At 36.2% G+C, this 23,745-nt stretch overlaps 1 protein-coding gene across 1 annotated transcript; it reads left to right on the top strand.

The window, feature by feature from the left end:
• The first annotated feature begins 1,278 nt into the window (after positions 1 to 1,278).
• On the top strand, positions 1,279 to 23,386 carry LOC131902242 (vomeronasal type-2 receptor 116-like). The gene is made up of 6 exons (XM_059253275.1): positions 1,279 to 1,478; positions 16,536 to 16,815; positions 17,188 to 17,994; positions 18,651 to 18,875; positions 19,316 to 19,439; positions 22,467 to 23,386. The coding sequence occupies exons 1-6, from the start codon at positions 1,282 to 1,284 to the stop codon at positions 23,384 to 23,386; spliced, it is 2,553 nt and encodes an 850-aa protein (XP_059109258.1). The 5' UTR covers positions 1,279 to 1,281.
• The last annotated feature ends 359 nt before the right edge of the window (positions 23,387 to 23,745 follow it).

Consider the following 23,745-nt stretch of genomic DNA (forward strand, 5'->3'; position numbering starts at 1 on the left):
TTTTTTTCTCATTTCATGCATTTGCCTGTAAATTTCATAATATCACTATTTTATTGGCTGAATAATACTCCATTGTACAAGTGTACCACATTTACTTTATGCATTCTTCTGTTGAGGGGAATCTACGTTGTTTTTTAAATTTGGCTATTATGAATGGAGTAACAAGGAACATAAATGAGCAAGTGTCTAAGTGGTAGGATAAAACATTCTTTGGATATGTTCACAAGCATGATTTAGCTATATCTTGATGTAGTTTGATTGCCATCTTCCAGAGAAACTGCCACACTGATTTTCATAGTGGCTCTATGATTTTTCACTCCTATCTGCAATGAATGAGTTCTTAATTCACATTCTTGCCATCTTTGCTTTCAATTGTGTTGTGGATCTTTGCCATTTTGACAGGTGAAAGATAAAATATCAATGTAGACCAGTTTGTATTTACATGGTTGCTAATGATGTTGAGTGTTTCTTTGATTCTCAGTTATTTGAGTTTTCCTCTGTTGGAATTTTCTGTGTCTGTAGCCCATTTTTGACTTGCTTGTTTTATTGAGCTGTATTGTTGAGATCTTTATAAATTTTGGATATTATTCTTCTATCTGATACGTAATATATGAAAATATTTTCTCATTCTGAAGTCTACTGCATTGTCTGAATGACATTGTCCTTTGACATGCAGATTGGTGGACTGACAGATTGACAAGACAGCATTCAAGCAGACACAGAACATACACATACAACAGACAGTAAAGACACTACTTCCTATAATGAACATTATAGGTCATATTTTCTGTGTGTCTATATTAAGCTCTGTCTATGAAGAACTGTTTTTGACACAAAACTCATTTGGAATGTCTGATGTAATCCAACTCAACTACTACAAATGGTAATCAGAGAACTGATTTGGTAAACTAGGCTTGTTAGAAAATTTGCCCAAGAGGAATTGTGTCTGCTAAATTCATGTCCAATGACATGGATCTAATCATAAGGGATATGGAGCAGAAGAATTATCATAAATGAAATTATTATCCCTTAATTGTCCCCTGGACTTAGGAACTCATATGCAGAGCCCCAGGCCAGAGAGTGAGTATACAACCCACAGAGACAAACAGTATACTCAAAAGAAATGTACTGAGATTTCTGAAAGGTACTGCATTCCTTTGCAGTAACTATAATAATAAAAAGAGACACCTGGATGGGTTCATGCATAATTGATACAAGGGTTTCTCCATCACTCCTCATGCTGCGCTTTGCTCGGGCTCTTACCTTAGCTACATTACAAAGATGTTGTCTTTGCTCTTTGTCTTCCTGGTACTGAAGCCTGCCTTACTGCTCTGCAGTTTGACTGACCCTGTGTGCTTTTTCAGAGTGAAAGACAAGGAAAACCCAGAAGGAGATAAAGATACTGATTGTTCCTTTTTCATTTATACAGAACATGGAAATATGAAAAGTGATTATTTCAGTGGAAGTCTAGATAAACAGTAAGTGACTCTTTCACTTATTAATTTTTGTTTATCATGGTAGATGATACATTCTAGGGCTGTGGAGAGGTAGACCCTTATTCTGTGTGTCTTCTTTCTGTCTTTGCCTCCCCCCATTAGGACATTACCCAAATTTATTTCATGTTTACTGAAGGTTATTGTCCTGTTTCTGATGATTTAGAGGTTAGCTTGTTTGTATTTTTCAAGTCACAGATTCCAGGCTGAAAGCTGAATGAATGATCCATTCTGTCAACTTTGCTTTTAGAGCCAATCTTTTAATATGACAGTTCCCAACTGGTGTTATGTGATGCCCCTCACAAACAAAGTACTAAACACTGTTTTTCGTTTATTTCATAGAGGCTACAATAAAGTGGTCTTTCTTTCATCTGCTACTGTTTTTTATTGTTTTTTCATCAGCACACAATGACCAATTCCTACAAAGTGGACCTTGGTGTGTTTGCCCTGACTTTTAGTTATATATATATATATATATATATATATATATATATATATATATATTAAAAAGGTGCAGAGATATTTTTCAAATAACCTATTTGTCATAATTTTACAACTGTTGTGTTCTGTGTTCTTTGACTCCTGCAGCTGAAATCAGGTGTGGAAAATCAATATCTGTTCCCTATGATAGTTTTATGCTGTCCTTTCCTTTACATTCAGTTACGTATGCATAGCCACATTTTTGTTGAATAAACAATATCAGAATTTTTTTCAAAGTTCTAAGTTAGAAACACATGAAGCATCCATTAAGAGTACTCCAGTAGTCAATGTGTTCACTTACTAGAATAGTAGATGCCCCTGCAAGCAATGATTTACTATTTTCCCTTGAAAGTGCTAGAATAAAAGGTATTGTCTGTGGTACTTGCTAAGAGTTGAGAGAAAAGTACTAAAGTAAAAAATTCATCCAAATTTCTCCAGGCTGAAGCCAATTTATTGATTAAAAATTGTCATGTTTCATTTTGCTGCATATGCATTCATTTATTAAATTTATTCCACATTTAAATCTTTCTTTTCTTTCCCTAATTACATCATTTTTTTATTATAAGGATAAGTACACTACACAATGATTGATTTATATTTTTGACCATAATTTTCCTTCATCAATGAGGTTACTGGTTGAGATTTCAACTGAGGAAATTGTTACAATGTCACTTGGAGTTTGATAGGGAAATTGTCAAAAATAACATTCTAAATTTGAGTAAAAACACATTTCTAGGTATAGCATTGTATATGTTTGAGAATCATCACACTTTTCAGTTGTAGATAAAGGTTATGTTCAGTTTTTGATAGCTTATCTTAGTAGGACATTCAAAAGAGAGGAGAGAGTTCCTGACTGTATTACAAAATAGAAATATCTCAGAACAAATTAAAAATCACAAAAGTGAAACAATATCCTATGTGTTGATCATTTATCCGTTTATCAAAAATATCATTAGGTTTGAAGGAAAATGTAGAGCAATGAGCAAGGGATCATATAATAGTTACAAAAGTAATATTCATGGTAATATGGAACATGAAGAAGATGACACAGACATCCAAATGATCCAATGCAAATGAGGAAGAGTGAAGGGCATTTTGAGTAGAATTTGAACAAAACATGTTCACCATTACCTATATCATGTCTTCCATAAGCCAGTGATTATCTCCACATTGTAGGCAGGCTGTGCCTTGAAAGTAATAGCAAGAATGTTTTTAATTCATATCATTCACTTTCAAATTTTATCAGCTACTGAATTAATATGCCTCAGTGATGTGACCTCCTATTTTAAGATGATGAGGAATTTTACATCTAAAATTCTGGCACTTGAAATCATAGGGTCATTCTACATTTATTCTTATAAATTTATATGACACAAGATGAGAGAGGTCCAGAGAAATATTCTGATTTCTGCTAACTTATGAATAATAAAGAAAATGGCCAAGCAAATGTTTTCTTCCTAGACTCACTTGTTTGGATTTTTACTAATAAAAAGTAATCAATTAGTATAGAAACTTTCTCATGGAGGCATAAATGCCTCACATATAAAATAATGGTCCTGATCATATCCTGAATTTTCTTCATATACTTCTATGCTCATTACAGACTGGATATTTTGTATCTAAATTCCTATTCAGTATTTTTATTATGTAGCAAACAGGTTTCCAGATTACTGTATGTTTGTCTTCTGTATTATGAATAAACAGCAGTTTTTATTTTATAGCTATTCATTCTTATTTTCTAAGCAATATTTGGATGGTTCTACCAGGATTAGAAACAAGATATCACATTTGATAGAACAAATGAATTTATAGAAGAAAATATGAGAGTATTAATGCACTTACATGGTGTATTATCTAAATAAATAAATATATAATATAGATCACTATGAATAAAATATGACGTTCTGAAACATGGCCAGGCTGAATGAGATTCATCAAAATTAAACACATACGCATCATCTCAAATAAGACTCTTCTGTGGAAATGTAAGTTGGTATTATAAAGAAACATTCTGCCTATGTATGTATTAGTAAAATCTTTAAGATATTGTTTAGCTATATGTGAATAGCATGGTTAAGGAAACCACAACATGAATTTTAAGGGAAAATACAATAGCATACATATTTTGTCAGACTATTTCTACTAGTGTCCAATGTCATCACAGTGAAAATAGAAGAGAAGCAACAGTCCACTCATCATATTTATATGCTTTGTAGAACATCAGAAATTTACTTTGTGGCAAGTTAGAGAATTTAATACAAATTTATTGTAAGGATAGAATGTTCTGTAGATATCAATTAAGTCCATTTGAGTCATAACATCAGTTAAGTCCCTTATTTCTCTGTTAAGTTTCAATTTTGTAGATCTTTCCAGTAGTGAGAATGGGGTGTTGAAGTCTCCCACTATTAATGTGTGGGGTTTGATATGTGATTTAAGCTTTAGTAATGTTTCTTTACATATGTGGGTGCCCTTATGTTTGGGGCATAAATGTTCATAATTGAAACTTCCACTTGGTGGATCTTTCCTGTGATGAGTATGTAATGTCCTTCTTGGTCTCTTTTGATAGATTTTAGTTTGATGTCTATTTTGCTGGATATTAGGATGGCTACAACAGCTTCCTTCTTAAGACCATCTGATTGGAAAGTCTTTTGCCAGCCTTTTATTCTTAGGTAGTGTCTATCTTTGAATTTGAGGTGTGTTTCTTGTATGCAGCAGAAAGATGGGTCCTGTTTTCGTATCCATTCTAGTAGCCTGTGTCTTTTTATAGGTGAAATAAGTCTATTGATATTAAGGGATATTAGTGACCAGTGATTGTTAGTTCCTGTTATCTTTTGGTGGTAGTGTGTGTGTACTTCTCTTCTTTGGGGTTTACTGCTATGGGGTTATCTATTGCCTGTGTTTTCGTGGGTGTATCTGATTTCACTAGGTTGGAATTTTCCTTCTAGTGCCTCCTTAGGGCTGGATTTGTGGATAGGTATTTTTTTTTTAATTTTTTAAATTTTTATTTTGCAATACAATTAAGTTCTACATACAGGCACAGATTCCCTTGTTCTCCCCCCTCCCGCCCCCCTCACCTTCCCCCCAGCCCGCCTCCCATTCCAATCTCCTCCAGGGCAAAGCCTTCCCCACAGACTGAGATCAACCTGGTGGACTCAGTCCAGGTAGGTCCAGTCCCCTCCTCCCAGGCCGAGCCAAGCGACCCTGCATAGGCCCCAGGTTTCAAACAGCCAACTCATGCAATGAGCACAGGACCCAGTGCCCGTGCCTGGATGCCTCCTAGGTATTTTTTAAACCTTGCTTTGTCTTGGAATGTCTTGTTCACTCCGTCTACGATGATTGAAAGTTTTTTTTGTTTTTGTTTTTGTTTTTGTTTTTTTTTTGGTTTTTCGAGACAGAGTTTCTCTGTGTAGCTTTGCGCCATTCCTGGAACTCACTTTGGAGACCAGGCTGGCCTTGAACTCACAGAGATCCGCCTGGCTCTGCCTCCCGAGTGCTGGGATTAAAGGCATGCGCCACCATCACCCGGCGATTGAAAGTTTTGCTGGGTATATTAGTCTAGGCTGGCATCCATGGTGTCTTAATGTCTGCATTACATCTGTCCAGGTCCTCTGGCTCTCAAAATCTCCATTGAGAAATAGGGTGTTATTCTGATGGGTTTGCCTTTATAAGTCACTTGGCCTTTTTCCTTTGCTGCTCTTAATATTCTTTCTTTATTCTGTACATTTAGTTGTTTAATTATTAAGTGGTGAGGGGACTTTGGCGGGGGGACTAGTCTGTTTGGTGTTCTATAGGCTTCTTGTATCTTCATAGGCATTTCCTTCTTTAAGTTGGAAAAGTTTTCTTCTATGATCTTGTTGAATATATTTTCTGTGTCTTTGAGTTGGTATTCTTCTCCTTCTATTCCTATTATTCTTAGGTTTGGTCTTTTCATGGTGTCCCAGAGTTCTTGGACATTTTGTGTTATGACTTTTTGGCTTTAGCATTTTCTTTGACTGATGAATCTGTTTCCTCTATTGTATCCTCTACACCATAGATCCTCTCTTCCATCACTTGTATTCTGTTGATTATGCTTGCATCTGTGTTTCCTGTTTGTTTGCTCAGAATTTCTATTTCCAGCATTCCCTCTGTTTGTGTTTTCTTCATTGTTTCTATTTCCCTTTTCAGTTCTTGAACTGTTTCCCTCACCTGTTTCATTGCTTTTTCATGGTTTTCTTTAAGAGATTTATTGCTTTCTGCCAATTTATTTGTCTTTTCCTCTATTTCTTCCAATTTTTTGTTTGTCTTTTTCTCAATTTCTTTATTGATTTCTTCCACTTTTTTGTTTATCTTTTCCTCCATTTCATTTTTCATTTTTTCTTGAAAGACCTCTAGCATGTTCATGATGCTATTATTAAGGTTACTTTCTTATGCTTCTACTACCTTGAGATGTTCAGGTTTTGCTGTTGGAGGAGTACTAGGTTTTGATGATGCTGTATTGCTCTTTATGTTGTTGTATGTACTTCTGCCTTGACGTCTGCCTATCTCCTCCTTTAATGGGTATAAGAGGTGCCTGTGTCTGAGTGAGTTGCTGTTGTTCCACTCTGCGCTTGTTGTGTCTGTGTCTCAGGGGGCCCTTCTGTGTCTAATCTTAGCTCTTGGTCTAATTGGAGCAGGTAGATTTTGTGTCTCAGGGAGCTGCTCTAGGGTCGTCACAATCTAGTTGTTTCTGTGAGTCACAAATGCTTTCTTGGTCTTCTCAGGACTCTTGGTCCAGTTAGAGCTGATTGATTCTGTGTTTCAGGAAGCCAATCTTGGTCTAATGAGGGCTAGCAGATTCCCTGTCTGCTGAGGTTACTCTTGGTCCAATGACAGCCCTTTCTCCAAAGACAGCTCTCTCACTAGGCCCAGTGAGAGCTCTTTAGGTCCAAATAGTGCTGGGGGTTGGTTTCCAAGCCTCAGGAAGTAGCTGGGGTCTCGGGCAGATGGGAATCAGGGCAGGGCGTGTAGATTGCAGGGTCTGCTGCTGAGCGGTCTTGGTGAACTGGTACAGCCACTTTGGAAGTCAATATGACATTTTCTTAGAAAATTGAAAATCAACCTCCCTCAAGACCCAGCTATACCACTCTTGGGCATATACCCAAGGAATGCTCAATCAAACCACAAGAACACATGCTCAACTATGTTCATAGCAGCATTATTTGTAATAGCCAGAACCTGGAAATAACCTAGATGCCCTTCAAATGAAGAATGAATAAAGAAAATGTTGTATATATACACAAAGGAGTACTACTCAGAAGAGAAAAAGAATGACATCATTCGGTTTGCAGGCAAATGGATGGAACTAGGAAAAGTCATCCTTAGTGAGGTAACCCAGACTCAGAAAGACAAACATGATATGTACTCACTCATAAATGGATACTAGATGTAAAGCAAAGGATAACCAGATTGCAACTCAGAACTCCAGAGAGGCTACCTAGTAAAAAGGACCCTGAAAAAGACACAGGGATTGGCCAATGACAGAGAAATGGATGAGATCTATATGAGCAAACTGGGGGTAGGGGAGTAATGGAGGGCAAGGGTCAGGGGAAAGGGAGCTTAGGGGAGTCGGAGGTCCCAACTTGATCAGGAGTAGAGTGGGAGAATGGGGAGGGAGATACCATGATGAATGAGGACCCCAGGGGAATAGGAAGAAGCAGAATGCTAGAGAGGTCCCCCAGAAATCCACAAAGATACCTCCACTGTAGACTACTGGCAATGGTCGAGAGAGTGCCTGAGCTGACCTGCTCTAGTGATCAGATGGCTGAACACCCTGGCTGTCATGATAGAACTCTCATCTAGTGTCTGATGGAAGCAGATACAGAGATCCACGGCTGAGCCAGAGAGGAGGGATTGTATGAGTGAGAGATATTGAGACCATGATTGGAAAAAGCACAGGGACAAATAGCCAAACTAGTGGAAACGCATGAACTGAGAACCAATGGCTGAGGAGCCGCCATGGAACTGGACCAGGCCCTCTGGATAAGTGGGACAGTTGATTAGCTTGAACTGTTTGGAAGGCCCCCAGGCAGTGGAGCCAGGACCTGCCCTTGGTGCATGGGCTGTTTTTTAAAGCCTGGAGCCTATGCTAGGACACTTTTCTCAGCCTTGGTATAGGGAGGAGGGGACTGGACTAGCCTGAGCTTCCTCTACCAGGCTGGGCTGACTCCCAGGGGAGACCTTGCCTTGGAGGAGGTGGGAAAGGGGAGTGGATTGGGGGAGAGGGGCTAGGGGGGAGAGGAGGAAGGACGGGGAAATCCGTGGCTGATATGTGAAATTAAGTTCATCATAAAATAAAAATATGTTTAAAAATGTATTGTATATGTATTCATTTTAACTTAAAAGTGAATAATATGTTCCTTCAATTTGGTAAATTCTTTGGATCTTCATAGCTATCATCAGATCCAATTTATCAGAAGGATTGTTTGTTTATACAGTTCCTGGCCCTTTTATAACATTTCTGATTTGAATGAGCACTTAGGTGTGTCATTTAACAAACTAAATTTCAATTATTCCAATTCCTCTGTTGACATTCATAATCAGAATTTCTCTGTTACTGAGAAAAAGATTCTTCTTTTGGCATCCACTATTCTTTATAAATTGGAATTTGATTGACATAAGAAATAAAAGTATTATATATATAAATTAATATATATAAAGAAATAAAAGTATTATAAATTATATATATATATATATATATATATATATATATAAATTCTCTATATTTCCAATGCTGTTGGAGATTAGATATGAGGGATACGTAAATGTTTGTACCGCATATCATGGATCTTCCGGTCAGCATTGTTTGTATACAACAGGAAATTAAGTTATTGGTATGTGTACCCTCCACTGGAATTAGGATCACAATTTTGCCTATAAATTTCTTCTGTTTGTCCAAACTATGTTGAAAATATTCTAGTCATACATGTTTCCGATATGGATGTATCATGATGAGAGGGAACCAATGCTATCAATCAATCTCCATAGAGATTGAGTCAAATCTCTAAACTGTGAGCCTATCTGAACAATTCAGGAAGGATTCACTTATTTTCTCATATAACTACACCAGCTTGTATTGTCTATTTAAAATTTTATTGCTCATTTGAAGATTTCATGGAATGCATTATGATCATATTCATGCCCTTCCAATAACTTCCCCAATCCATGCCTCTTTCCTAACCAGCACACTTTGTCTCATTTTTCAATGCATCACAAGTCTAATTTGTACTGTCCAATTTCTCTTGAAAAAAATGGCTTTCCATTGGAAAATGTTTAACCATCAAAGTGCTATAATCTTTTTTTAAAAACTAAAAACTGGCCTTCATATTTCAGTTATGTATCAATTGGCAATATTGTTCTAGTTTCTTTCATCTTCTATGTGGAGAAAACGTTGGAGTAAGTTTCTTTCACCTTTCTAAATATAGTGATTTTTTTACAGAAAGATAAGTGACTTGTGACTAAATAGAACATTCAAGTTAAAAAGTTCACAATGCTACTTCACTTCCATAGATAATGTGCTGTGTCCCAGAGAAAAACCTCATCTGATAAACTCCAGATTTTCCACAGATTAAAAAGAAAAACAACAACTGATAAATAGAGGCTTTCCAAGCAGATAAGAAAATGTAGCATCATTGATGATGGCACAAGGTAGCAGTAGATACTTTTTGAAATGTAAAGCAGTAAACCTTTGAAGATTTTATATAGAAAGCTCTCAATATAAAATTATTGAATAGTATAAATGTTAATTTAAATTGAACTATGATTCCAAAGGGGGAAAAGCACAAATCTTAAATAGCTAATTTGTTTTGGGCTTTTGTTTTTGTTTCTGTTAAGATATATTTTATGTTCCACTTGTTTAAAATAATGAATGAGACATACAAAGAAGTGTGCATCGATCACCATAGTCAAGTTCAAAATACAGAACATTTCTCTAGGAATCATGAATAATGAACAGTTCAGCTGTCATCATTTTATCCACTCATTCCTACCTATTCCTGAATCTACATTCTACCCCATAGAGTTCCATTTGGTCTTTTATTTTGAATGAGATAATCTGCTTTTTGCTCTTTTATGCTTTTTTTAACTTAATATAATATAATATTTTCACAGGGCTATCTACATTACAGCACAGATCAAACTTAAATCCCCTGCATCTTTTATTGAAAATTTATTTTTCATACATTATATTCTGATTATAGGTTTCACACCCCCAATTCCTCTGAGATCCTCTGCACTGTCCCTCCTATCTGAACCCACATTCTTTCTTTCTCTTGATGGAAACAAAGAGTCTTCTAATTAATTGTTAGAAAATAAGATAAAACAAAAACAAATCAGAATAGGTAACACAATCAGAAAAACAGAAGAGCCGGACGGTGGTGGCGCACGCCTTTAATCCCAGCACTTGGGAGGCAGAGCCAGGCGGATCTCTGTGAGTTCGAGGCCAGCCTGGGCTACCAAGTGAGTTCCAGGAAAGGCGCAAAGCTACACAGAGAAACCCTGTCTCAAAAAAAAAAAAAAGAAAAGAAAAACAGAAGAAATAAAGAGAATGAGATACACATATAGATAATAAGACACACATTCTTAGGCACAGGAATCCCATAAAAACACAAAACTGGAAGACATAATACAAATCCAAAGGACTTTAAGGTTAAAATAACTTTTAAAGCCCTGAAAAATAAATTATTATACAATGAAGCTTCACAGATACCATTGAGTTTATATTGTTTTTGCCATATACTGCTGAATCTTGGGCCAGCCCCAAAGGGAAGTCTGTGTCCCCAGGAAGACTATGTTGGAGAGAACAAAGTTTTTGTTTGTAAGCAAATATTGATAGGAGGTATCTTCTGAGCTTAGTATAGGAGCTTTTGTCCAATTTTGCACTGAGCAAATGGACTCCATTTTGCACTGAGCAAATGGACTCCATTTGGCACTGACGTGTGCAGATCTTGTACATACTGCCTCAGCTTCTGTGAGGTCATGTGCAGCAGTCCTGAGCATAGAATGGCATATTTATTTTGTTTCCTCAATCCACTCTAGCTCTTACAAATCTTTACACCTCTTCTGCCATGGAGTTCCTTAAGCCCTGTGGGAAGTGGTAGTGCATTTGATGGAGAAACAACATGTAAAAGTGGTGCAAGGTCTCTCACTCTCTGTACATTGACCAGCTGTGGGTCTCAGTATTTATCTATATATGCTGAAAGTAAAAACTTTTCTGACAATGTCTGAGTAAGGAACAGATCAATCACCAAATTCAAACGAAATTAGGAGTCATTTTATGGCTCTGTTCCTGTTTCAGAGCAGTAGTCTTTGACCCCTTGGGATGGACCTAAACCATATCAATTATTATTTGGTTACTCCCACCAGAGTTGTGCCACTGTTTCACTAGCACATCTTGCAGGCAGTCACCATTGTAGGTATTCAGGTTTGTGTTTACCTTGCTTGTTTTTCAGAGAACTTTGAGTACTATGGGCAGTAGTTAGCAGGCATAAATGCTCTAGTTAGGCACCAGCTTGATTTCTTAATCTTCACTCAGCTGTGTAGGTACCATCTTCAGCCATAGGGCCTTAACATCAGTTTATAGACAGGAGCCTAGAGCCTTGGTAACCGCCTGTGCTTTTGAATGGTCCCTTTGGGGCTGATTTGGCTAACTATTCAATAGAATGTAACCCATTCTTGGTGCTGGAAGCTTCCTTTGTTTACAAGACCTGTCTGTACAGTTGGGGCTTGATCTCAACTGTTATATCTCAATTTCATTTAGTTTGCCTTCATAAATGCATTTATTTTAGGAATATTGTACTATTTTAGATTTCCATCGTATGAATATGGGCCAAAAATGTCTTTATAGGATGATGTAGAGTCCTTTGCATGCATGAACAAGAGGGGTATGCTAAAAATTTAAGTCAACTAGACACAAGCTAAAGTCATCTGAGATGAGGTACACTCAGTTAAGATAGTGTCTCCATGATATTGGTTGTGGGCATGTCTGTGGAACGTTTTCTTAGTTAGCGATTGACAGGGGAGGGCCCAGCCCATTGTGGGTTATTCCATCTCTGGGCTTGTGATGCTAGGGTCTATAAGAAAGCAGGCTGAACAAACCATAAGAAGAAAGCTGATGAGTAGCAGCCCTCTATGGCTTCTTCAACAGCTCCTTTCTCTAGTTTCTTACTCCGCTGGAGTTGCTACCCTGACTTTCTTCTTTCGTGAAAAAGGATACAGAAGTATATGGCAATTATACTCTTTCCCTATTAGCTTCCTTCTTGGTCATGGTTTTTAACTGCAGCATTAGAAAACCTGACTAAGAACGGTCAGATATTTCTATCATGAAGTAGATCTATACCAAGCTTCCTGAGGAATTACTGCAAAGATCTTCATAATGCTCTACAAGGTTGCATTCCCACAAGCAATGGGTGAGTCTTCCCATTACTATGCATTCTTGCAGCACAAACTAGCATTTGTTTGATTGATGTTGGCCATATTAAACATAATTGGATAAAATTTCAAAATACATTTTATTTAGGGTACTGTGATGACTAAGGATCTTTCTCATTTTCCAGTCTGCCACTCTGTCCTAATGCTGGTGGAGATTTTTTTGCCATACAAAAGCTTTTAAGTTTCATAAGGTCTCTTTTACATATTGCTATTTTGATACCTTTGCTATCAGTGTTCTGTTCAGAAAAAAAATACTGTAACCATGAGTTCAAGACTATTCCCCAATTTTCTCTTTTAAGAGATCTAGCATATCTGGTCTTACACTAAGGTCTTTGACCCACTTGAAGGTGAGTTTTGTACTGGGTGATAGGTATGGATAAATTTGTGTTCTTCTCCATGAATCCATTCAGTTTGGCCAGAACCATTTGTTAAAGAGGTTTAGCTTTTCCACAGTGTATTTCTGGCCCCTTTATCATAAAATAGATGTCCATAGGTGTGTAGACTTAGTCTGAGACTCCAATTCCTTTCTATTCATCAACATGCCTGTTTTTTTTTGTGCCAGTTAGTTCAGTTTTTATTGTTACAGCTATGTAGTACATTGTGAGGCCATAGTGATATTCCCAGAAGATATTTCATTATTTAGTCTTATTTAGTTGTCCTAGGTATTCCTGTTACATATGAAAATAAAAAGTGTTCTTTCAATTTCTAAAATACATGATTTTTCAATTATTGTCTATTCTATTATTTGACATAATAGTATTTCAAAGATAAGTAATTGTAGTGCATGAATGGGAGAATTCAATGTTAAAAAGGCATATTCATCTCCAGTATAGAATGTCAAGGGCCTAGACAATATGACATAACTTCAGTTCTTTCTGAAAGAGATAATTGCAAAAAATACAAGAATGAGACACTGCCAAAAAAAACCTGATTCAAACAAGAGCATTAAAATACTATGGGAAAAATAATCATTCAATCAATTCCATACTAGCTTTACAGCCACATGTTATGTCTAGTTACTTGAATATGTATTTAGTCACAAAGCAATACAGAAAGTATGGATGAGGCTAACGCAACTTGGGAATCCAGTTCCTAGAATTGCTGCAGGGATGTAAATAGAATGCCTTCAGAGTAGCAGGATTTTAAGAAACTTTTTTATCTGAGAGTCTACAGATAGAATAAGTTTCTATCTATCTGAGGGAATCAGACTCACATACAGGATATGAGTGTCATGCTCTTTATTTCTCTACAGCTTCAATTCTCTCTCAGGTTCCAATTCTCTTGCTCCCTTTGTCCTACACAGGTATATACTTATTTAACAAGAAGCTCTTTGCAATAAAAATAAGAGATGCAAAAGCATATCTGAACGTCATAGCACATTCCTTGAGTAAATGAGTAGCAGAGCCATTTACCATGGCAATGCATAGGTCCCAAATGTAAAAATATTTTTTCTTATCCTATTTGTAACCCCTGATCAGAAGGAAGTGACTTGTAACTCTATATTCAAGGTTATGAGGCCAGACAATCTTCTGTAGCCCTGGCTTATTGTGAAAATTTTTCCAATTAAAGCTGTTTCTCTCTTGACTTGGTTAATTGATTACTTGTTATTTGGGACCTAAACAACAAACTGGTAGTTAGCTGAACCTTGAGTTTTATTCATAAATTGAGGTTATACGTTTGTAAAGTGTTAATTACCAAAGAATTTAGTAGGGAGTGACTACTGGTCTCTGTTATCAATGAGGCATGGCTAGAGAAAACAGCATAGTATTTTAGTATGCTTTGTGATTAATAACCAAGGTTAGACATCTGTAACTCTATCTTTGAGCATATCTGCAATGCTTAACTTTTGGTCCACTTCCAGAAACATTCAGTCTAGTTTGAATTTGCTCTGAGGCCCCAAATCAGCCAATAGTATGTAGCTCCTCTCAGAACTGAGAAGAAATTGCTGTTTTCTTTATGCTAGTCTGGGCTACTGATAATAAAGGGCCTAAGTGTCTTATAATCCTGGTATAATAATGAGAATTATACAACTTAATGAGAAGTCATATTCCTGACCATCCACAGATATATGTGCTCATAATATTGAGATGTAATCAGGAGATTACATATACACATCAGATGAGATTACTCATTATTGTAGCATGAACCTTAAAAGGTCTTATTAATAAAAGCAAACCTGGAGCCAGGTACTGGGGTGAACACTGAAATATCAGAGAGACAGAACAGGCCACAGCTAACCTCACCTTGCCAACTTCTCAGCTGATCTTGTTTCTTCAAACAACAAGCCTCTTTGTCCTCATCCAAATGGGTCTCAGGTGAACTGCTGCTAACAATGTGAAAGCTTCACAGGACTCTAGTTACTGGTCCTCATGCCTTAAATACCTATCTGCTTCCTGTCTTCACTTCCTGGGATTAAAGTCATGTGTCACCATGCCTGGCTGTTTCCAATGAGGCTTTGAACTCACAGGGACACAATATCACCACACATTAAAATTCAGGTATTAGGGAAATGTGGTGATATTTTGTTCCCCAATATATTGTACACCCTAATAAACTTATCTGGTGTCAGAGCACAGAACACTCACTAAGTATAGAGGCCAGAAAATGGTGACACACACATGCCTTTAATCCTAGCATTCCAAAGGCAGAGATCCCTCTGGATCTCTGAGTTCAAAGCCACACTGGAAATAACCAGGCATGGTGACACGTGGCTTTAATCCCAGGAAATGATGGCAGGAAGCAGAAAGGAGTATAAGCCATGAGAACCAGGAACTAGAGCTTGGTTAAACTTCTAGCTTTTAACAGCGCTTCAGCCTAGATTCATTTGGGTGAGGACTCAGAGGCTTCCAGTTCGAGGATTCAGGATCAGCTGAGAAAGTGGTGAGGCGAGGTCAGCTGTGGTTTGTGTTCTGCCCCTCCGATCTTCCAGTATTCACCCCAATACCTGGCCTTGGGTTTGTTTATATTAATAAACCTTTTAAGATTCCTGTTACAGGGAGATAGCATACCTGTTTATGCATATGTGACATTACAGACACAAGCAACAGTGTCCAGGGGCTGTGGCTCTTTAAGCTGTGTCTGAAGAGGTTCTGCATTAGAGAATTGTTTACATGGTGAGATGACACCTGAACTGTCAGTTGCCATCTGCTGTATACTCTTGGGCCTCTAGTAAAACCATTGCTACCAGCAGGTCTCAGCATGAGGCAATATCTAAAATACTCATACACTGAAATGAGATGTTATTGTTAAATAAGATCAAACTCTATATGAAATATATCAAAACATTTACATCCAATCCAAATACCTTAAGTGAAAGAGAGAAGCTAAAGTAAGTTTATTACACAGGACATATCAGGACAAGTCTAAAACAACTCAAAACAGGACCTGCTCTGTAATACCAAGCTGAATATACAGGTTGAAAGGCAGCATAAGGGTCCACCTAAAGAGAAGGTAATTCATTCCTCACTGGAAGCAGGTATACTTATATCCAATCTTGTATCACTGAATAATGCACATCCTCAAATACAAAGTGAAAATAAGAAAGTATGAAAGAGAAGAGGGAGTATAAGAATTATTATGCTATTTGCATTATCTATGAATCCCTCAGCCTTTTCAGAGCTCTTGACACAGGCAGGTTTGGCTGCCTAGTCTTCATATCCCTAACAAAGACATATCTTTGTCCAGTGCTGTCTCTGTATAAAAGTATAGCATTCCAGATAGCAGATAATAGACATTTATTTTCCACATATATTAAATGTTAGGAGTACAAGGCATACAAGATGATGGCATGAGCAGATTCAAAGGTAGCCAATACTATCTTTTCTAGTCCCTAAATGGCATGCATATATTTTATGAAGCTTACAGAAAATAGGATGGAACGTTAAGAAAATTCAAAGTAAAAGAATCAATCTCATTGGTATGAAATCCACACCTCCCTGAAAAAGCCTTTAAGAATCCTAATATTCATGCATAGGTCTCTCATACACCAAAGAAATAGGACTTGTGTCACTTACTAATGAGACAGAAAAAAAGAATTCAGTATTATTCTCACATTGAGTGTGATTTAAAATTGTCATGTTTGGAACCTAATCTCTCATGAATAGTGTGCTCTGTTTTCAGGTTGACACCAAAGAATGTCCACTTGATTTTCTCTCTTTATTATGCCATGGAAGAAATCAATAGAAACCCTCATATTTTACCAAATATTTCTCTGCTAGTTAACATCAAATGTAACCTGGTGGAGGAGAAGAAGAAATATGGTCTATCTCCAAAAAGTAGTGAAAACTTTCCTAACTACTACTGCAAAGATCAGAGAAAACATTTAATTGTACTTACAGGACCCATATGGGGAGTTTCTGCAACTTTTGGACCATTGTGGTACATGTCTAGAACTCCAGAGGTAAGTCAAGGTGGGATAATTTTAATGAAATACTGTCTCCTTCTAGTTGACTTTCTGAGTACCAAAAAGGTTAAAAGGCAGAGACTGGGTTTATATCTATTCAGTTCTATCAAAAATACACGCTCAGATGCTTTCAGCAGAAAACATAACAACTTTATCACAAAAAGACAGAAGAAGTCTGAAACATTTTACCAGAAAACTTAGTTTATTTGTAGTTTTGGACAACCACAAAAAATTGGATATGATTTTAATGATGAGGATAAGAATTCACATTTTCTAACACCCCCAGCATTTGCTTAGTACACGTAGGTCTTAGAGCAAACATTATTCATTGCATCTTCTTCATTTATGCTTATGTTCTATATCCTCTAGCTCTACTATGGTTATTTTCAACCTCTCCTGAATGTCCATGAACAATTTCCTCACCTCTATCAGATATCTCCAAAGGACACATCTCTGCCACTAGCCATGGTGTCCCTACTGATTTACTTCAGATGGAATTGGGTGGGAGTGATCATTTCAGATGATGACCATGGAATTCAATTTCTTTCTGAATTGAGAGAGAAGATGCAAAGAAACATTGTCTGTTTAGCATTTGTAAGTATTATCATCCACGGGAATTTATCATTCCTTAAAATGGCTGATAAGTACTTTCACCAGATCATGATGTCATCAGCAAAAGTTGTGATTGTTTATGGAAACAAAGACTCTACTGTACAACTGAACTTTATACTATGGAAATCTGTAACAGTTAACAGAATCTGGGTCAGTATGTCACAATTTGATAGAATCACAATTAAAGGACATTTCTTGCTTAACTCCCCCTATGGGACTTTCATTTATTCACATCAGAATTCTGAGATATCTGGTTTTAAACAATTTATGCAGAGAGTGCACCCTTCAAATTACAGTAATGAAATTTCATTGGCTAGACTATGGTGGATTTATTTTAATTGTTCTTTGTCATCATGTATTTGTAAGAATCTGAAAAATTGTTCAACCACAAATATATTCAAGTGGTTGTTTAGGCACCAGTTTGGAATGTCCATGAGTGACTCAAGTTATAACTTATACAATGCTGTGTATGCTGTGGCCCACTCACTCCATAAAATGCTTCTGAAACGAGTAGACATATGGTCAGAGAATGCTGGAAAAGGACTGGAATTGAACTCCTGGAAGGTATTATTCTTGCATTGCATGCGATGTATGTCATAGAGATGACTTTCTTGAAGGGAACCACAGTTTTCTAAATCTAGGAAAACTACAAACTTTTCTTCCAGGTGCATATATTTCTGGACTCTTTCACTGAATGTGATGAAGATCTTGTTAGTATCATAAATTATGTTACAGGTGATCCTGGCACAAGTCTGCATTTTACATTCTAAGTGAAGAAATTTTGTCCAGAATATTTCAAACACAAACATTAATCTTATGTTTTAAAATTTGGAAGAAAAATATTTTTCATGAATTTCTTAAAAGCAAGAATAAAATGAATTTTATATGATAAAAAGTTGCCCATCATTGTAATACATAGATTCCTGATAATACTAGTAGCACTGACAATATTGTCAGGAAGAAATAGAGAATTCATCTTTAATCTATAAGCATATAACTTAGGGTGTGTGTGTTAGAGTATCAACTACAGTGAGAAAATTTTAACTTCAAAGTGCAGGGAAACTTTATGATTGTATGTAATTTCTTTTATTTATTACTGAGTACTTCTAATGAAGTTACATTTTAGAAGAGGCAAATGAAAATTACTGGCATTACATACTTCACATTTTCTGTCCTACTATGAAGGCATAGTTAAAAGTAAAATAACAAATGTGTTTTAGATGTTCTCTTTTCTGAAGAACATACAATTTATAAATCCTTCTGGAGATCTGGTGAATATGAACCAAAAGACAAAACAGGATACAGAGTATGACATTTTCTATATCACATATTTTAATCACTTTGGACTTAAAGTGAAAATAGGAAAGTTTTCTGGACAGTTTCCAAATGATCCACAATTGTACATATCGGATGAAATGATACAGTGGGCCACAGATTTTAGACAGGTAATTTGATCTTAACTCAAATGATTTACCTGTAGCATAAATACTCTAGAACAGCATGCTTCATCTTTGGGATGAAGAGTTTTGATTTTATTCATTTATTGACTGACTTCCACTCCTCTATACTCTCTCTCCCTCCCTCCCTCCCTCCCTCCCTCCCTCTCTCTCTCTCTCTCTCTCTCTCTCTCTCTCTCTCTCTCTCTCTCTCTCCCTCCCTCTCCCCCTCTCCCTCTCTCCCTTCCTCTGTGTGTATATCTCCCTCTCCTTTCTCTTGTGTGTGTTTCATAGTACATAAATCTCTATACATTCATAATGTTTGTCATAAAATAGGTTTTTACTTTATATCATATGTGTTTAAAAAGAGAAATTTTAGTGTCTCCTTGTTGTGAATCACTGCAGCTTTTGCAACTTACGTTAAACTCTTTGTGTCTGATTTTCCTCAGAGTCCACCCTCTGTATGCAGTAGGCCCTGCAGTCCAGGACACAGAAAATCCCCTCAGGAAGGAATGGCTGTCTGCTGTTTTGATTGTGATCCATGTCCAGAAAATAAAATTTCCAATATGACAAGTAAGGAAATTATTTATAAAAATGATGAACAAATTTCTTATTTTCTATCATATTTACATAGTTCTTACAACGTCCTTTGGGAATATGGATTAGATGAATCTTATTATGAAGTTGAAAGCATCAGTAACACTGCTATTTGAAATAATATACTCTGTCTTTTAAACTACATTTTTGTGTCATTCTAGAACCATTGAACATAATATATTCTCTTGGACATTACTTTAGAGCACTAACAGTTACTATTGCAACTAATCTCTATCCTAATAGTAAGCATTTTTTAATAAGTTGTATCTACATTTCAGTTTATTTAAGATGTATATACTGTGCATACATATGTTTCTATTTCCCCTGTTCCCAGTGTTTCTAACAAGGAGTATATGTTCAGTGACATTGTATCATGTTTTAGAAACACTTTTTTTGTACTGTGTGCAAATGTAGATCATGCTATGTATAAATGTAAGATGTAGAAATGTAGAAATGTTATCATTGGTAGTTTGTATTTTCAGTTTTACTGTACTTCATAGGTGAGTTTGAATGCCATCATATTGAACTCTAAAATAAAGAGCTTATTATTATATTCACATCAAATAAATCAAAGATATTTTTTTAATTAAATAGGTGGTTTAATCTAATTTGAGGTACAGAAACTGAAAACTTTGTTTTGATAGTGTATCAGGTAACAGAAAGGTAGAATTAATAACTGTAGTAGTGATAAGAAATAGCTAAATACTTAACTGACAGTTTCACTTAGAGCCAGACCACCATGTAATTGATTCTACATGAGTTAAACTTGGGAATTATAAAAAATTATAGTGTGGGTTTTTAAAAATTACACTAAAATAATAAACATATTACATATATATTGTGAGAAAGCAAACTACTTGAATAGAATAATGCACAAAAAGAAAATAAAAATTGTTTAATTCAAATGATACACATACACACACACACACACACACACACACACACACACACACATATATATATATATGTGTGTGTGTGTGTGTGTGTATTCCAAATTAACTGAACAAATATTGACTTTTGTGTTGGTTAAAGACAAGATACTATACTCAATTTTTTTTTTCCGGTTTTTCGAGACAAGGTTTCTCTGTGTAGCTTTGCGCCTTTCCTGGAACTCACTTGGTAGTCCAGGCTGGCCTCGAACTCACAGAGATCTGCCTGGCTCTGCCTCCCGAGTGCTGGAATTAAAGGCCCTTCACCTACTTAGAAAATCACAAGAGGAGTGGAAGAAGGGGAAACTATGGTAAAGGTGTATTGTATACAAGAAGAATATATTTTCCATACAAAGAAATAAATAGAACATTTTATAATTAATTTTAAAAGAATATTAAAAATTAAAGTGTTATAATGCTCCTAATCAGCAGTTTAGATGACACTCCTTAGCAATACCAGAGAGAATTGAAAAACTGAAGCCTAATAGAAACTTTTTGATGGATAGACTCAGTGCTGGAATGGAATCATCACTTTTCAGTTTGGTCTGTTATATCAATGCAACTGGAAAAAAAAGAAATATGTTGTGTTACAAATTAAAAATTATCAGCATCATCTAGTACTATCTTTCAAATTTATGCCCTTGAGATATAGAATATTATCTAGATTTGTTGTTCTCTCAATAAATACTGTAACCTTGGGAGCATTGCCTGTCAAATCTTACAGAAATTTCTAAAATTTGCAGATAATGTGCCCAACTAAAGCTCAAACATTGAAGCCTAAATGAAATGGGATGTTTTTGACATGTAGAGAATTTAGATGGGAATTTGTTCATGTTGTTTCTGCTTTTCATGACAGTGCTGGATATTTTTTCTATTTCTTTTTGATACTATAATACAATTATATCACTCTCCATTCCCTATCCTTCCTCAAACACCTCCAATAAAGCCCTCTAGAATATCTTTCAAATCTATAGCCTCTTTTCTCATTAATTGTTGGAATGTGTATTTGTCTTATGTGTAGGAGTATGTAGATATATTTCTAAATACAAACTCTTCAGTCTGTGCAATATTAATTGTATGTTTTCAGGGCTGACCTTTTTGATTTCCAAAAATAATCAGTTGGTGTGCTTTACTCTGGGAAAGACAATTTCTTCTGCTCTCAATATCCATTAGATGCCTGTAGCTCTCTTTCTAGCATTGTGGCCTGATAGTCTTTCCCCCATCCACTTTGCCATGTCTATTGTTTTTGAACGTGTTCACCCTAATTTAAGGAATCATGTTGGTGAGAATTTGTGGCTGTAGCATGTGACATTTCTAGGAGAAACTGACTCACATCAAATTCCCTGATCCCCTAACTCTTATAATATTTCCATCCCACTCTTCTGCAATTTTTCCTGAGCCTTAAGTGACAGAGTATTATAATATAGGTATCCATTGTACTTAGTGGCACAAGTCTATACTTTAAATGGCTGTTATTTTTCCCTAGTAGTCTCTGCCTCAATGGTAAGTTTCCTTGATGAGGGGAGAGGACTTTACTAATATGTATGTAAGCACAAATATTTTGAACATTATTAGGTATTATACTGTAATAATGTAGTACATGTGGGTTCTAATATATGGATTGAGTAGAGTTTGATTTCCTATGAGCCCCATGAGGTCATTTATATGTGAGACCTAATTTGTTGCTGATCAATGAATTATACGATGCATTAAACTAGCTCGTTACCGGTTCTTGTCTTGTATAGTACACAAACTATGAAAAATAAATGTGTTTTTTCATGAATGATTTAATCCAAGGTAGGTTACTGTGGCTACCTGAACATTATTTAAAAGTATATTAGTGTTTTTTTTTTGATGTTCATGTGTAAGTATGATAAATATAAAAAAAAACCTTCGCAATAAGATGAAAGGCAACAGAAAATAGAATTAAATCCTATGCATCAAATACATTTAGTTTTCATATAACACAAGATGTAAATATAATTTAGCTATGACTTCCTAATGCATTAATGTGTCATGTTTCATGAGTACTATGGAAAAACTAAAACTGAAAATACTTCTCTTCCTCTACTAGACATGGATGATTGTGTGAAGTGTCCAGATGATCAGTATAGCAATGCAAAACGAACTCACTGCCTCAAAAAAGTTGTGAGCTTTCTGGCTTATGAAGACCCCTTGGGAATGTGTCTGGCCAGCTTGGCTCTGTGTTTTTCTTCTCTTACAGCTATTGTACTAGGTATATTTTTGAAACATCAAGATACACCCATAGTTAAGGCCAATAACCGAGTTCTCAGCTATGTCCTCCTCATCTCCCTCATATTTTGTTTTCTCTGTCCCTTGCTTTATATTGGTCATCCCCATATGGCCACCTGTTTCTTGCAGCAGACAACGTTTGCAATTGTCTTCACTGTGGCTGTCTCCTCTGTCTTGGCTAAGACAATTACTGTGGTACTAGCATTCAAAGTCACTGTTCCAGATAGAAGAATGAGGTGGCTGCTGGCATCAGGTGCACCTAACTTCATCATTCCCATCTGCACTGTGATCCAACTGATTCTCTGTGGAATCTGGATGGGAACTTCTCCTCCGTTTGTTGATGAGGATGTACATGCTGAGCATGGCCACGTTTTGATTGTCTGCAACAAAGGTTCAGTTTTTGCTTTCCACTGTGTCCTGGGATATTTGGGCTCCCTTTCCCTGGCGAGCTTCATTGTAGCTTTCCTGGCCAGAAATCTGCCTGACACATTCAATGAAGCCAAGTTCCTGACATTCAGCATGATGGTGTTCTGCAGTGTCTGGATCACCTTCCTTCCTGTCTACCAAAGCACCAAGGGCAAGGCTACAGTAGCTGTGGAGATTTTCTGTATCTTGGCCTCAAGTGCAGGGCTACTTTCTTGCATCTTTGCCCCAAAGTGCTACATTATTTTGTTCAAACCACAGATAAATTCTTTTCATAAGGTCAGGAAAAGAAATTCTAAATCTGAAAATATCCATTAAATATAATGAACTTATTTCCTACACCAGACATGCCTATAATATCACAAACATCTTTTCTGCTAACCAAATATTATGTTAAAGTAAGAAGTTTGATCTTATGAAAAATGTTCAAAATAAACTGCATAATAACATTTGAACACAAAATCTGGATTTCAGTTCTCTTGGATGAAACATTATAATAAGTCATTTCTTCATATGTAATTCTGTTTTTGTTATTTTTTGTTATTGAATTGTGTAGTATCTGGGTATTGGCATGTAATCTTCACATTATTTCATTTGACTGTATTTTTTCAGAACAAATTAAGTGTTATATTTACATTCAAAAAATATTGGCATGTAGAGTGCATATACAAACAAGA

Source organism: Peromyscus eremicus, chromosome 1 (assembly GCF_949786415.1).
Source record: "Peromyscus eremicus chromosome 1, PerEre_H2_v1, whole genome shotgun sequence".
NCBI classification, from domain to species: domain Eukaryota; kingdom Metazoa; phylum Chordata; class Mammalia; order Rodentia; family Cricetidae; genus Peromyscus; species Peromyscus eremicus.

Coding starts and splice junctions, on each gene's coding strand:
- LOC131902242 (XM_059253275.1), top strand. CDS start 1,282: ATGTTGTCTTTGCTCTTTGTCTTCCTGGTACTGAAGCCTGCCTTACTG. Junction 1,479..16,535: donor AGTGGAAGTCTAGATAAACA/GTAAGTGACTCT, acceptor CTCTGTTTTCAG/GTTGACACCAAAGAATGTCC. Junction 19,440..22,466: donor TAAAATTTCCAATATGACAA/GTAAGGAAATTA, acceptor TTCCTCTACTAG/ACATGGATGATTGTGTGAAG.